The 15,678-nt window shown below is 48.6% G+C and overlaps 1 protein-coding gene across 1 annotated transcript in view; it reads left to right on the forward strand.

The window, feature by feature from the left end:
• Positions 1–15,678, forward strand: part of ARRDC1 (arrestin domain containing 1) — a 69,354-nt gene that overhangs the window by 12,605 nt on the left and 41,071 nt on the right. Inside the window, exon 2 of the mRNA XM_032765229.2 lies at positions 15,197–15,307. Coding sequence (XP_032621120.1) covers positions 15,197–15,307 — 111 coding nt within the window. The remainder of the gene's footprint in view (positions 1–15,196; positions 15,308–15,678) is intronic.

Raw genomic sequence — 15,678 nt, forward strand, 5'->3', positions numbered from 1 at the left:
AAGTGAATCCTTAACCCAAGAAGGTCACTGAATAGTTTATAGTCACATGCTGGAGTAATAGCTGTTCTAGACGCATGAATTTTTCAGCTTGATTTTGATCCCAGCCATTCTTGTGATGGCCTGTGTCTCCGTACAGGGTGTACCTCCCGGTACTAGTGTACAAAACCTACATAGGCTTTTTTCTCCACCCCTGAAGATCAATACCCATGATACTGGGATAGAGGAACTCTAAAGTTACCACACTAGAATTGTGCAGTGTCTTCCTAGGATTTGCTGCCGTAATATAAATGGCAGGAAAATGTACACTATCTGTTCTCCATCTTGGGCTAATCAAGGATTGTTCTCCGGCAGCTTCTTAAGTGCCCAATGGCTCCACTGCATACTATGGCTTTTTGGTGTGTGCTGATACTTGCAGTGGCCTCTTGGCTGACCATAAGGTTTTCCTCAACATCAAGCAGAAAAAACCTCTAGGGCTTGGTCTATCCCTCTTCTTACAATACACAATTGTTCTCTAAACTATATTTTTTCCAGTGCCTCGTTCTGCGCACTTCCAACTCTCCCAAGCAATGTGGCATGAGTACTTCTGATTTGCATTTCTCTCCCATCACTCTCTTGAGATTCAGCCTACCTTTTCCGTCTTTAACTCCTATTAATGTAGGACCCTTGGCCTCCACCCAGGCTAATCTCGCTTTTCATCTTTCATCTAATTAAGGATTGTTATCCTCGGCTTGATCATCCCTTAGCTAAACTATACTTATCTGGCTCTTGGAAATCTTATACCTCTCTAGCACCAGACTGTCTTTGTGCTCTGAACACAGGTTGTGTTACATCACCATCCTTTGTGGCTCTTCCAAGGAGGTGTAGTAATTCAAACAATGGGAGCAGAGAGCGTAACTGGTCTGAGCAGAAGTGACAAGACCAATTGGAGGTGAAAGTAGCCCAGGTCAGAGCCACAATTTAATGTTGTTGTCATTGCAGAGCCACCCAGAAGATTCAGGAGGCCTGGGCCAAAGCAATATTGGGGGGCTCCTTCCATAAAAACAAATTGCAAATACTATAGAATACTATATTCTTGCGGGGGCCCATGCAGGGCCCGGGGTCTGGGGCAAATTGCCCCAGTTGCCCCCCACTTCCCTCGGGGCAGCCCTGTGTCATTAGACTATAAACTGTCTCTCCCTGAATAGAGAGAGAAGGTAGGTGAGGCCATATCTTTTATTGGATCAACTCTTGTTGGTGAGAGACACAGGCTTTTGAGCTACACGGTCTCCTTCAGGTCTGGGAAAGCTACTCAGAGCGCCTCAGCTAAAGGACTGTTCAAGGTAGAGCGGCCTGGTAACACCTCTGCAGTCATAGGACAAAAAGCGGGGGTTAGTGGGTTACAGACTGTTGTAATAGCCATAAATCCAGGGTCTCTGTTCAGTCCATGATTTTTAGTATCCAGCAGAGTTCTGAATTTAAGATCCTCCAGGCTCGACTTTTGAAAATGTTGTTGTGCAGGTTTCCTTTGAGGATGGAGACAGGTCAACTGGGGAGTGATCGCTTTGTGAATAGTGTTCACCCACAGGTGATAGGGTGTTTTTGTCTCTTATCACTTCTCTGACTAGAACTATTTCAACCATGATTCATGTGATCACATCTGACGCAAATCCAGCTCCTGGGAAGTGTGCTCTCCCTCTGGTCACAATGATCAAAGTTCAGTTACCGCAAGAAGTCACGTTCTCCCACCCTTTTTAATGCCGTCATCAGTATGAGTGACAAGGATCTATTCCAGACCAGTAGAATCTGAATCCCCTTCTATATTACAAATAGCCGTGCTAGGGGCCTGATTACCCCATGGACCCCTGAGATAGTCTTAAGCATTTCCACTCTATTTTGTAGAATCATAAATCCTGTTCCCAGGAGCAGGGTTTAAGTGGGGGAATGAGCCCACCCCCCCTTGCAAATGAAGGGTAGGCTAAATTAGAATCTGGATCCACACTACTCTTGCTTTTGCAAAACCAAAATACTACCTCAGCACCTCTTAGTATAGGTATCTAGCTTACTCTTCCCTCTTTCACCTTGCTCGGATGACTTGCTCTATTGTTTCGTGTGTGTGTGTGTGTGTAAAAATGTACAAGAATTGATAGGACAGCCCCAGCAGGATGGGGACAGCTAAAAATTAATTAGTAGGTAGTTAATTAAGAGTGTCTCCCCAACTTTTGCATAAGTTGCTAAGTATTTAAGCTAAGGTTGCCAGCTCTTCTGTTGACACTTATCCAGCCCTTTCTCCAATCAATTTTCCTTGCTCCTCAGACATGAGGGGGTTGAATTTTTTTAAATCTGTGGGAACTAAAGATGCTTTTAACCTTTGAAAGTTACTCCCCTTTGTTCTGCTACCAGTGAAGTTTTCATTGACCTTTTTAAGATGTACTCCATTTTAAAGTTCTTCTACATGTTGAGCAGAGACTAAAAGTAACTCTTTTTACCTAGAGATTTTTTTGTAGTTCTTCACAAACTTTCCAGCTTCCCAAAGTCTTGTCTTACAGCTGGTAGATGGACACCCAGAGTCCTCAATTAAATTCCAGTCATCTATGTCCCCTCCCTACAATGCTGGGGCCTACCATAACCCAACCAGGCCAGCAAGAACTTCGAGCACACTTGAGCTTTGATTTCTGTCTCGAGATGAATCCATCAAGCTGCTGATGTATTGACACACACGCTGCTTGTTACAGCAACTTGCTGAGACCTTTGTCGCATTTTGATAACGTGCTGCATGTCTTGGAATACAGAATCTCATGCCTCTGCTTCGGCAAATCAATGTGGCCTTGTTTTTCTGAAGCCAGCTCTGATCACTGATGCTCACTCTTGGGAGGTGGTGTAGAAGGGGGTGTGTGACAAGTCCCCTGTTGTGATTTGGCCATGCTAGATAATTGACCCATTGCTGGCAATGATGAATGACATGTTACTGAACTATCATTCGATCATCCCACTTCAATCCCATCAATTGATGCTAAGTTTGGTTCTTCAGCTGCTAGTGTAGACAGAGACAACGTCTTTATTTGTAAAAAGAACGAGGATTATTTGTGGCACCTTGGAGACTAACAAATTTATTTGGGCTTAAACTTTCATGGGCTAAAACCCACTTCATCGGATGCATGCCCTAGAAAATACAGTAGGGAGACAGATGCAGAGAGAACATGAGAAAATGGGTGGTGCCTTACCAGTTATAATGAGACTAATCAATTAAAGTGGGCTATTATCAGCAGGAGGGAGAAACTTTTGTAGTGATAATCAGGATGGCCCATTTCCAGCAGTTGACAAGAAGGTGTGAGTAACAGTAGGGGAAAAATAGCACAGGGAAATAGTTTTTTACTTTGTGTAATGACCCATCCACTCCCAGTCTTTCTTCAAGCCTAATTTAATGGTGTCCAGTTTGCAAATTAGTTCCAATTCTGCATTCTCTCATTGGAGTCTGTTTTTGACGTTTGGTGGTTGGTTGGAGAATTGTGACCTTTTAGCTCTGTAATTGAGTGTCCAGGGAGGTTGAAGTGTTCTCCGACTGGCTTTTTAAATGTTATATTCTTGACCTCTGATTTGTGTCCATTTAGTCTTTTGCATAGAGACTGTCTGGTTTGGCCAATGTACATGGCAGAGGGGCATTGCTGGCACATGATGGCATATCTCATTGGTAGATGTACTGCACAAGAGTTGAGGATCCAAGTGAGATCAGACCCTGTCCCCCCTTCAGAGCTCAGTCTTGCTAGGCAAGCCAAGGATGGAAAGGGTCACCATAGGCAATGTTACTTGTGCCAGGCTGCCCAGCTGGTCCATGGCCAAGCTGGGCACAGAACTCTGTTCTCATGTCTCCCAAGCCAGTCAGTCACATTGGCTATAATGGTGCTCAGGGTCTGAAAAAAGCCTGTGCTATCTTATTCTATCACTTAATTTGCTCTTATTACCCTATTGGAACTGGAGTGGGGAAGGATCAACTTACTGACAACCCCCTTTTTGCTAGAAGGCCCAGTCTTAGTGCATATGGGACTCGGATGTACTGTTGCTATTCCCAACATTGTGTTGGTTATGAAGGGCTTCCTCCCACTTTATTCATGGATCAGGGCATGGGCACTCAGGATAATCTCCTTTCTCTTCTCTTTCGGGAGGGCTTGGCTTGGCTATTGACTGACTCTTCTGAAAGCCTGTCTCTGGCTGCAGATATGTGAGGAGGCAGTCCTGGTCTTGTGTGTGTGTACATGCACGTGGAGAATCTAATTTAAAACATGGTGCTTGGCTGACTCTGTCCTGCATCTGATGAAGTGGGTATTCACCCATGAAAGCTCATGCTCCAAAACGTCTGTTAGTCTATAAGGTGCCACAGGATTCTCTGCTGTCCTCTAATGGGGGCCCAATTCTCATCCTCCCTCCAAGTTAAAATTGGCTGATGTTCAGATAAATCTCCATGTCTCAAAGCTGAATCTCTAGTTTCCCAGAGCACTTGCTGTTCCCTGCTGGATCCTAGAATTTAGGGGCAGCCCACCCAGACTGAGAAAAATGCCATTCTCCTGCTCCCTGTGTCATGAGGGAAAGGCCCCTCTCTAGCTACTGGGACAGTTATGATAGGTAGGGAGCATAGTCCAATTTTAACATGACACAATGGCTGGAGAGGCCAGCACCCTGTAGCTCAGGCAATTTAAACAACTCTGTTTAAAGAGAATCCATCCCGAGCTCTGGGCACTCTGGATAAACTTTACAGACCCACTGTATGTAGACAGGCTCCAGCGTTTACTTGGATAATGCTGCACTGAGAGCAATGGGGATAGAACAAACTTATTAAACATGCTGCTCCTTCCCCTCCATCCCACCAACCCATGGCCACTCCCCATCCCTTCGCCACAACGGCTTCAATTTAACCTTGGTAGTGGCAGTGCAGCTGCTTTCCCTGCCCCCAACCCTCCAGAATAGTGACCTGAACATTGCAGGGATCCCCTTTAGGGGATTTCAGACAATCTCCAGTCTCCACCATCAGTGCGAGGAGTTGGTTGTATTAGATGCTCCAACCAGAGTGCTATTTCAGACTTTCGGGGGGAGGGGGTAACTTTAACTGATCCCAGGGGCTACTTAGGCACCTGAAAACACTATACCAGGGTCAAAGGGAGGAGAAATAGTTTGACTTCTTGGGCCAGCTCCACATGCTGGGGCCTAGTAAGAATACCACCTTCATCCGCTGACTCACTTCAGCAGGCCATCCAGCGTGTCTGGGGGGGGCGGGGGGGGACGGGACACTTGACTCACGACTCACAAAGGGGAGGGGCTCAGCTCAAAGTTTGAAAACCAGTGAGGGAGCAGGCAGGGGCTAGTGCTGTGTGCCAGAAGAGGGGGTAGCTCAAGGCACAAAGAGTGGGTGGGTAGGTACAGTTTCTTCCAGGCATCTTGGCAGGGCAAAAGCTGGAGCAGGGGGTGCACTCTGCCCACCCAGGTATATGATGGAGGCCACTTCTGACATCAGCCTCCACCCAGCTCTCTGCAGCAGATCAGGAGGCAGGTTCCTGGTCCCTAGCAGTGCAGCCAGCCACAGCTCCATGGTAGTGAGGGGGCGCGGGGGGCTTGGGGGGGGGTTTGGGGGGGGACCAGCTCTTCCTCTATGAGACTTCACCCAAATGTGGTATGAAACTTGGGGTGGGGAGAGAACCACCTTCCTGCTCTCCCTAAATGGCACCCTGGCTCCAATCAGAATTGGGGCCCCTGTTTGTTAGGTGCTATATAGACATACTGAGAGCTGCTTGCTAACCTGAATAGCTTAAAATCAAGCAAAGGGTGGGCAGAGAAACGAGACACGGCGGGGAAGTGACTTGCCCAAAGTCACACAGCTAGGTAGTGGCAGAGCTGGGAACAGAGCCCTGGTCTCTTGATGCCTTGCCCTGTTGTCATGGGGATCCTCATTCACAAAGAAGTGGCCATAGGAGGAAAACCTGCCTCTGAGGTGATTCAGAGTAGCTGGGGTGGGGGAGGGATTGCGACCTTCTGGATTTTATTTTGTTGCCAAACTTCCTGCTGTGCCTTGTATTCATTCCTCATGCAGGACAGCAGGTGACATTCTGTGCACATTCGCGACATCTGGTTAGCGCTCTGGGAAGTAGAAGAGATCTTAGCCCTCTGTCTCTTGCTTGCTACTCTGCCCTGTCGTCTCCTGCAGGGGAGCGTGCTGTACACAGCTTCTTGTTCACATGTCTGTCCTTTTCCCCACCTGTGATGGAAATTGAGCTTCCGTGAGGGTAGGCACTGCAACACTCTGAATCAGAGACAAGCAATTTGAGCTTTGAACAGGACTTGGCCACTCTCCTACATCACCTGGAGGGGAGGCCAATGTGCTCAGGCTCCTTTGCTGACTGTTTACCCTCAATACATGGCTAGATGTGGCCGATCTGTCTGCCTTCGTCTCAGCATCATTTGATTCTCTTTCTATGACACATAACGTGGGGCATCACTGGATGCATGCAGATAGATACCGCTGCCTATGTTGTAGATGTGGCTGTTCTGCAAGTGCAAGGGTACTCCTGGATTTTGCTCTATGTATGTGTGGGGGGATTGGATGTCTCTTTTCTGTTGAACCCTGGAGCTCTTACCATTTGAATATCAAGTCCACCCAGTGGAACAGGAAAGTGCAGAAATATGAGGCTGCTGGTGTCGCCTTACAGCTCAAATAGCTGAAATTGGATAGTATGATGGGGAAATTACCCACATCCTTCCTCTCCTTGGGAAGTCCACCCAGGCCAAACGTTTGGATCCTCTGCACCCATGAACGCCCTTCCAGTACAGCACTGCTGACTGGGGGATGCTAATCCCAGTGGCCTAGAGCCATAGCGGTGAGAAATGCAACTTCTGTGCCCCAGGACATGACTGCTCACCTTTCCATCCATCACGAGGTAACGATCCAGTGGAACTTCTGTTGTGCTACAGTACTGTCTATCTGTAGCATCTCAAGAGATTAAAAATCATGAGTCAGCCCACCCCAAAAATAGGTTGGTCCCCAAAACGATCCAAATAGTGTTTAGTCTGTCTGACTTTGACTTTGACTCCACTCTGCTCTGCCAGTGTATGGTGGCTTCAGGTTGAAAAGTGAAATTTAAATGCATGTCTCTCCCTGGCTGCTCAGGTGGAGACTTCACTTTCCTTATCTCAGGAAGGGGAGGAGCGGGAGGGGGAGGGTAACTGCCAGGAGTACTCCTGGCATATCTTTTGATAAAAGAAGGGCTGGATAGCAAATAACTTGAGAACCACAGAGGTGATTAATGCTTCAAGCTGGTACAGGGTTGATGAGTTTCAGCTGCAGATTAGAGAACTTTGAACGACTATCAATCATTGCTGAGTGGTGGTAGCCCCTAAAACCAGTGAGACTGGCTTAACCTTTGGCAAGAAGCAGCACTTCCCTGAACACCACCTCCTGCCCCCTCACATTCTTCTCTGCCCGACACTAAGGCCATGGCTCCACTTGCATATGTGGAGCGCTGTGAGTTAAACCTGCCTTTGTAGAGCACAGTAGGGGAAGCGCTGCAGTCTGTCCACACTGTCAGCTTCAAGTGCAGTGGTGTGGCCACATTTGCAGCACTTGCAGCAACATTGGGAGTGGTGTGTTATGGGCAGCTATCCCAGCATGAAAGTGACTGCAATGTGCTTTTCAAATAGGGTGGGGTGGAGTGTGACAGTGTGTGAATATATGTATGTGGGGGCAGAGTGGATTTTTGGGGGACTGAGAGCATGGCAGCATGCTGTCTTGTAAGTTCAGACCCCCCCTTCCCCCACCTCTCACTCAAAGCCAACAGTAAATGCTTGCTTTTTCTTGGGGCTGCCGGCTTCTCCAAACAGAGCTTTGAAAGGGTATTTCCACATTTCTGCAGTCGATTTCACAACAATGAGAAGTGGCCACTTGAATTAAAGGGATTATGGGATGTTTCGGGAGGCTGATCAGAGCACAGTAATGCAACACCTTGTTCACACTGGTGCCGCAGCGCTCCAGGAGGAGCACAGCAAACATTATTCCACTCGCTGAGGTGGAGAACCAGCAGTGCTGTAGCCGCGGAGTCAGAGCGCTCTACGTGCCTTGTCAGTGTGGATAGGGCGTGAGCTAAGGCACCTGGGGCTGCTTTATTGCGCTGTAACTCGCATGTGTAGCCAAGCCCTAAGCAGCAGGACTCCTTCACCCCACCCCCACTTCCGCCCTACCTCTGCCTATCTTAGGCCCCTCTTCTTCCTGCTCCCATCCATCAGTCAGTGTCTCTGCCATCCAGCCTCTCACCTCAGCTGTCCAGCCCCCCATAGAGTGGCAGCTGTTTTTGCCTGTGGGCATGGCAAACTCCAATCTCATCCACACTGCCACCCCCCACTGTAAACTTTAAGGGCTCCATCGCTTCCACAAGCAGGCTGTAGGGCCATAGTGGTTATGTGGCTGGCTTCAGCCCCACTGAGAGGATTAGCGTGTGGTAGCCATTTTGAATGAGAACTTTCCAGAGTGGGCACTTGGCATTGTGTTTTCACGAGACAGGTTAAGCAACCCAAATCGCTAGTCATGATAAAATGGTGAGAGATGGCAATATAGGGGGTGCACAGTTATCTTTCCAAAGCCCTTTCCTGTCATCCACCAGCCCCTACTGCTCATTAGGGAATTTGGTTTTAAAGGATGAGGATGGCTCTAGCTTTCCTCTTTTTACTCTGTCAAAGGCAGGAGGGTTTTCCCACCTGTGTAACTGCTGCTCAGCTCCAGGAAAGGGATTTTAGGCCTTGGTGAGCCAATCCTAACCCAAGCAAGCTGGTGCTGAAATGCCAGTGCCTATATGTGATCTGGACACACTGCTGTCTAACCGCTCTTCCTGTGGCGGGTGTGGGGCTAGAACTCGCAGAAGGAATATGGCCGTAATGGAGACTGTAACCAGATTCCACTGAATCTACAGAAAATGGAATAAATGGCAGACAGTTGAGTACAGTAGCCTAGCCAGGCCACAGACTTGCTCCCATTTCCTTGACAGAAAGCCAAGGAGTCCTTAGGTGCCACAGGTTCTGGCCTGTGATAAAGGGAGCTCAAGCATCCACAGCTGTGCACTAGACTAAAGCAAACTGCAAGCTTGGCTGTGTCCCCTATGTTCCACATGCATCCATCTGTGCCTAGATAACACTTTGCAGATCAGGCAGGCCCTAACTACCAGGCAGTAATCCTCTGCAACTGGGCATAGCAACAGATGCTGATGGCTTATGAACGTCTGAAGTGGCCCAGGGAGGCTTCCTGATGTGTGCTTTGGGACTATGAAGATTAAGAATTTGATAGGAAAATTACCATCTTCGCTGTGGGGGAAAATGTAACTGCGGTGGGAGAGGAGCTGGCTGGGTTTCGGAACGGTTCATCTGTAACAGATGGGCTGGCTAAGCAATTGGTGTGAGCATCCTCCTATGGGAAGGACCAGACCAGAGACTGGCAGCTGTATAGTGGAATTCGTTTACTCCAAAATGATGAGCAAAGGCTGAGTGACTCGACGTCTGGTTGGTGTGCTTTGGAGTCTTGACTGCAGTAAACCTGGGCTTCCCTCTGCTGCTGTTTCCGTCATCTGCTCTGGTGAACAGTGACCGGTTGTAGCAGAGCCTTGAACTCCCTTCCCTGTTGTGGCACCCCCTCCTGCTAGGGCAGAAGGGTTGGATTTTTCCAAAGCTGCCTAGCAAATTTGGAAGCCCACTTCCCATTAATTTCTAATGTGGGCCTGTCAGGTGACCTGTATTGGCTCATAGACTGAGGGCTGGCTGGCTGCACAACTGACCAAGAGATCACAACTGATGGCCAGACAATTTTAGTCTCTCATTTGGCCACCCGCTTGGGAAATATTGCAGTGTGAAGGCAGCCCTCAAACCAGCCTGGTAGCCTTTCACAAAAGGCCTTGCCTCTGAGCTAAGAAGGGAAGTCCAGTGCATTGGACTCCCAATTGTATTGACTCTTAATGAGAATTGCCCTTTATGATATATAAAGAACTCTTCAGGACTAAGCCAGTTGAGTTACGTACACATGCCAATCTCCATGCCGGGTGTGTGTGTGAGCAGGGGGGCTGTATTCTGTCTAACTACTGGTCAATGCAGAAAAAACTAGTAACTACTGGATCTTCTGGTGGTTGCTCTTTGGTTCATTCTATGATGACTATGGCCCTGCAGGCACAGGAAACCTAATGGAGTAAATTGGCACCTTGAGTCTGAATAGGGGAGAAAACTGACTAGAAAACTGAATGCAGTGCAATGGGGAAGGCAATGATTCCAAGTGGTGTGGTCAGAGGACTAGCCAGGGAGATGATCTCCAGAGCTGTAGACTGGAGGGTATGACACCAGTGTGACGGACACTGGACAGAAGACTACAGCAATAAGGTGAATGTTGAAGAGCCTGGCTGAGAAACGAGCTGCATGGACCAAAATCTTTTAGCAACATCTGGACACTGCTTGCTTTGCTGTGTGAGGAGGAGCTGAGGAGAACTCCCAGGTTATGGGCCTGCGTGGCAGGGAGGATGGTGGGATCGCAACAGTGGAAGGGGAGTAAGTTTATGCCAAGATGAGTGAAGATGACGAGACTCCCCTCTGGCAGGCGATGTCTGAGGCAGGTTTAGATGCGAGATTGGATGGAGGGTGTCAAAGTTAGACTCAGGACTCCTAGTTTGTCAGACCACTCTGTTTTATTAGCAGAGCGCTGTGCTAATAACATCCAGAAAACGTGAGCACCATGCAAGACACAAACTATCATATTTATACAGATAAAAGCGCGCAAACTTAACAAGATAACAAAGGGAGCAGAATCTGAGGCCTTGGCTACATTGGCACTTTACAGCGCTACAACTTTCGCGCTCAGGGTGTGAAAAAACACTCCCCTGAGCGCTGCAAGATACAGCGCTGTAAAGTGTCAGTGTAATCAGGGCGGCAGCGCTGGGAGCACGGCTAAGGGATGTGGTTTACATGCAGCGCTGGGAGAGCTCTCTCCCAGCGCTGCCGCTCTGACTACACTCACGCTTCAAAGCGCTGCCGCGACAGCACTCTGAAATTTCTAGTGTAGCCAAGCCCTGAGAAGTTTACCTGGGCTAGATATGCATAGTTAATTTCCTTACTAACTTTCACCAATCTCCAGTTAATGTTTCACCATTAGCTTAAGTGGGCTCATTGTTTATGCCTTAATGTTTCTTTTCCTGACAAATGTTGAAACACAGGTATTTCTGCTTAAAGTACAGCATTTCTTTAATCTCTATTCTTATTTTTACAATATAATTCATTCTACTTTCACAGGGGAGACACCTCAGGTAGGGCTGGGTAGATCTGAGTCAGATACTTAGGGCTTGGCTACACTGGAGAGTTGCAGCGCTGGTGATGGGGTTACAGCGCAGCAACTTTGTGTCCACACTTGCAAGGCACAGCCAGTGCTGCAACTCCCTGGCTGCAGTGCTGGCTATACACCTGGTCTGCTTGGGGTGTAACGATTGCAGCGCTGGTCATGCAGCGCTGCTCGACAAGTGTGGCCACCAAAAGCGCTTTTATTGGCCTCCAGGGTATTAAGAGGTATCCCAGAATTCCTGTCTACAACAAACCGGAAGAATGGCTGAACTCCAAGCTCCCCGGAGCTACTTATCTAAAAAACAAACACAGCTGCTCTTTGCTCCAGGGAGCGGAGGCAAGGGAATTGCTTTGGAATGTTCACAGCTGTTTGCTTGAGGGGAGGGGGGACGCCCTGTTGAGCAGCTGCTTATGTGGTCTGAAGGCTATAATTTGCATTTAGTGAATAAGAAGGATGGGGGGGAAGGGTCAAAACTTTTAAAATGATTGAAGGTAGGTGCTGTGTGTCTTCCAGTGCTTAGAACTTGCAAGCCAGGGAGCTGAGAACAGTGTCAGCTCCAAAAATCCACTCTTTGTCTCCCCAACACTCCCTGTCACACTCCACCCCACCCCCTCTTTTGAAAAGCACATTGCAGCCACTTGAACGCTGGGATAGCTGTCCACAATGCACCACTCCCAACAGCGCTGCAAATGTGGCCACACTGCAGCGCTGGTAGCTGTCAGTGTGGCCACACTGCAGCGCTTTCCCTACACAGCTGTATGAAGACAGCTGTAACTCCAGTGCTGTACAGCTGTAAGTGTAGCCATATCCTTAGTGGCTTCAGTTACTTCAAATCAGTGGATCACCCAGAGAGACTGCCAAAGGAGGAACCCTGTGGAAGCCTCAGAGTCGGAGGATGAGGACCTCAAAAAAGAGCTGAAGTTGCTGCCAGGGAACCAGAGGAGAACCAGGAGAGGACCATATTAAGACATTGGATGTAGTCCTGGTCCCATCAGCTTGTATCAGGGTCTACATGCACACCCTTCCACCCAGCAGAGAGGTTACTGCTCCCACTGTAGGAGGACATCTCTGTGTAACAAGCTAGTTTTATATGTCTGTCTCTCTCCATGGTTGAGGATATAAAGCCATATTTTGACTCCAGCTCTGCTATGACTCTGCAGGACTAACTGTTCTGCCTGATGCCTTCTGTCAGAGCAGCCCAGAAGGCATAAAAGCCCAAAGTGAAAATGTGTTGGTTTAAAAAGTCTCTGATCTCAGAGATGCTGCCCAGAAGCTTAGTCTAGAAACATGGATCTAATTATACTATAATCCGGGAAAGATCAGGTTACGTCCCTAGTGCAGCTGAGGACTTCAGAGCGTAGCTGTGAACAAGTGAAGCTGTTTTGCTAGAATCCTGTTGAGGAGAATGTCTCCAGCATGGTTACTTCCTTCCAGGTTGGGGGAGGTGTGTGCGCATGCGCTCAATTGGTGTGTACTGAACACCGAATTGGGCCAGCCATAGCTGTGTTGTAAAGCCCAGGGTCTAATCCCCACATAGGCCCATCCATAAACCCTATGGGTGAGAGGGAGGAGTTCAGCATACCGCCCTAGTGTCTGATCAGCCCTTCCTGAAACTCCACACAAGAGCTCTTGACTTGACAAAAACCCTTTACAAAAGGCACAAAGCACCAGCCTTTGTTTCAAGAGAGGCCAAGGTAAACACCAGCCACTTACTTTGCTTGCCAGGGAACTGTCTTCCCACCATCTGAACTGTTGGTGTGTGAGAGAGCCGTAAGGGATCAGCAGTGAGGAAAATTCTCAAGAAACCAGAATTGCAGATTTCAGAGTGGTAGCCGTGTTAGTCTGTATCAGCAAAAAGGAGGAGGAGTCCTTGTGGCATTAATAGACTAGCCTCATTAGAGTTGGTATGGCAACACCTATTTTTTCATGTTCTGTGTGGATATAGACCTTTCTTCTGTATTTTCCACAGCATGCATCCAGTGAAGTGGGGTTTTAGTCCATGAAAGCTTATGCCCAAATAAATTTTAGTCTCTAAGGTGCCACAAGGGCTCCTCGTTCTAATTGCAGTGTGTTCAGTCATGATTCTTACTGCCCCCAAGAATTCTCCATGTTCCCTCCCCACAGCTTAGCAAAAGAGGATTTCTGCCTTGGGTGAAAAGGTCATAAACTCTGCCCTGGGGCATGGTGTGAGGCACTGTCAGTTGGACCCAGGCTCCTTCCGACTCCCGTTTCCTGTGTGGCTGCACTGGTTAGCCTGGCCAGCCGTGCTGAATGTTAACTTGCCTACATGGGACTCTTCCACCTCTACTCCCTTTCCCTCATAGAAAGGGAAGGTTTGTGCTTTCGAAACCACCAGGGTTGGAAGGATGGTGTAGTGCAGCATTTCCTGGGTAGTGGGAAGGTTTTGGGGGGAGGGGTCATAGGCCAGGTGCAGACAGGTGGCCTCAGGGAGGTGGAGGGTGGAGAGCAAGCCCATCCTGCGCACGCATCCTCTAGTGGCAACTCCTGTCCCATGGGGTTGGCTCTGATTCTGTTCCTCCTCCCCATCCTCAATTGGTTCAAACTGGGCTCCAGGATCACAATGCCACTTGCTCAAGCCCACCCACCTCAGCCTCCCTTCTGGGCTGGGATTAGGTCTGCAATGCAGGAGCAGCAAGCGCTGCTGCAGGTGGTTGGTGCCCCCTCAGTGGGGCAAGGAGAAGGATACTGGCCTGTGACCTTGGGGGGAGCCCCCCATGAATTTGGACCCTGTTTGGATCACAAAAGAGACAGTGCAGTTGGTGGGTTACTTTGCTCTAGCAGCTAGGCTGTTGGAGTGGGCTTAGACCCAGGTTCAGTTCCTTGCTCTCCCATAGAGTCCCTGCGTGACCTTGAAGCTTCTTCAGCTACCTGTGCTTCAATCCCCCATCTCTGCAACCCTTCCCCCTCCTCCCGTAGGTGTGTGGTAAGGGTAAAAATCCATTAGTTTGTGAGATGCTCAGATAGGACAGTGAGTTCTGTAAGTACCTATACAGGCCATCTCGGCTCCCGTCCCCTAAACAGTTTTGCTTTGTGTCCCGCTGAGTGAGTGGCGTTGCTGCCCCTTTGAGAACAGGTAGGCCAGATGGTGTCCTAGGTTCTCCTTCCTTCATATGACTGCTAGGTTAGTGTGTGCCCTGACCTTGCTGTGGGCACGGTGCATCTGGGTCTCCTCAAACAGGAGAGAGAGCCCTTTTCCCTGAGGAGTTCAAAGGTTGTGGAGCTCTTGCAGTTCCCTGCTCCCTTCGCTGCATTAACAGGTCCTTCTGGGGCTGAGAACAACCCACTGTTGGATCAGTGGTTGCTCTGCCTGTGCACAGGAATTGGAGCTGAAACCACAAGTTACCTGGTGTGGGGGTGTTTGAGGAGGATTAGTTGAACAGAAGGGGAGGGGAGCCAGAGAAATGGGAGACCAGGTAAAATTTTCAAAGGCCCCTAAGTCCCACTGATTTTTCTAGGGGGTTTGAGCTCCTTGTTGCTCTCGAAAAATCTTACCCAGAGGCTTTTAACTTGCCTAGCAAGTGTGATGAGACTAGCTTAGAAAATGCCCTGGCTTGCTGGAGAGAAGCTGCATTTAGAGCAATAACTTTCAAGTAAAGGGAGAAAATACCCTTTGAACTGAGAGCCACTGACCTCCATCTCATCTCCTCTCCCCACCCTGTGTGTGTAAAAGGGGCACTGTCACAGCAACTAGTGCATGGATGCTCTACTTAAAGGTAAATTGGCTGTGTCTCAGTGGAGCAGGAAGCCCACAGGAGGCAGCAGGATGAGACAAAAGATGGGATTTATTTGACTGGCCTGGGAAGACGACTGAAAACTCTATTGCAGTATTGATGTAGTTGTGCATTTTTTTTTCTCTAGCTATCAAAGTGAGCTGCGTTGGCTCTTGCGGCGTGTCCAACAAGGCCAATGACACCGTGTGGACTGTGGAGGAGCAGTACTTTAACAGCACGCTCTCGCTGGCGGATAAAGGTAAGATCAGCAAGGGGTGAATAGAGAACTGTGTGTCTAATTAGTAGGAAGAGTCCTTCCCTTTTGGATACCGTTTTGGGCTGTGTTTTATTACGATACAGGTTCTGCGTGTACCAACAACATACCTAATGCTGTCATCTCCTAAAATACCCCTGTGTTGAAACAGGCTCAGCTGCATGCAAAGTACAGGTGACATCATGTTAGCCGGGCTATATGCAAGACAGCTAGGGGTTGTCTATGCTATGCAGAAAGGTCTTGGAATGCCAGTACAACACAGCACCCATCTCATGTGGTTTTCAAACATTGCTTGCAACATCTGGGCCAAGGTCTCTAGCTCGTGTCTACTTAAAACCAATGCAGCTGTCTGGTGC

The sequence above is a fragment of the Chelonoidis abingdonii genome, chromosome 24 (genome assembly GCF_003597395.2).
Source record: "Chelonoidis abingdonii isolate Lonesome George chromosome 24, CheloAbing_2.0, whole genome shotgun sequence".
In the NCBI taxonomy this organism is placed as follows: Eukaryota; Metazoa; Chordata; order Testudines; family Testudinidae; genus Chelonoidis; species Chelonoidis abingdonii.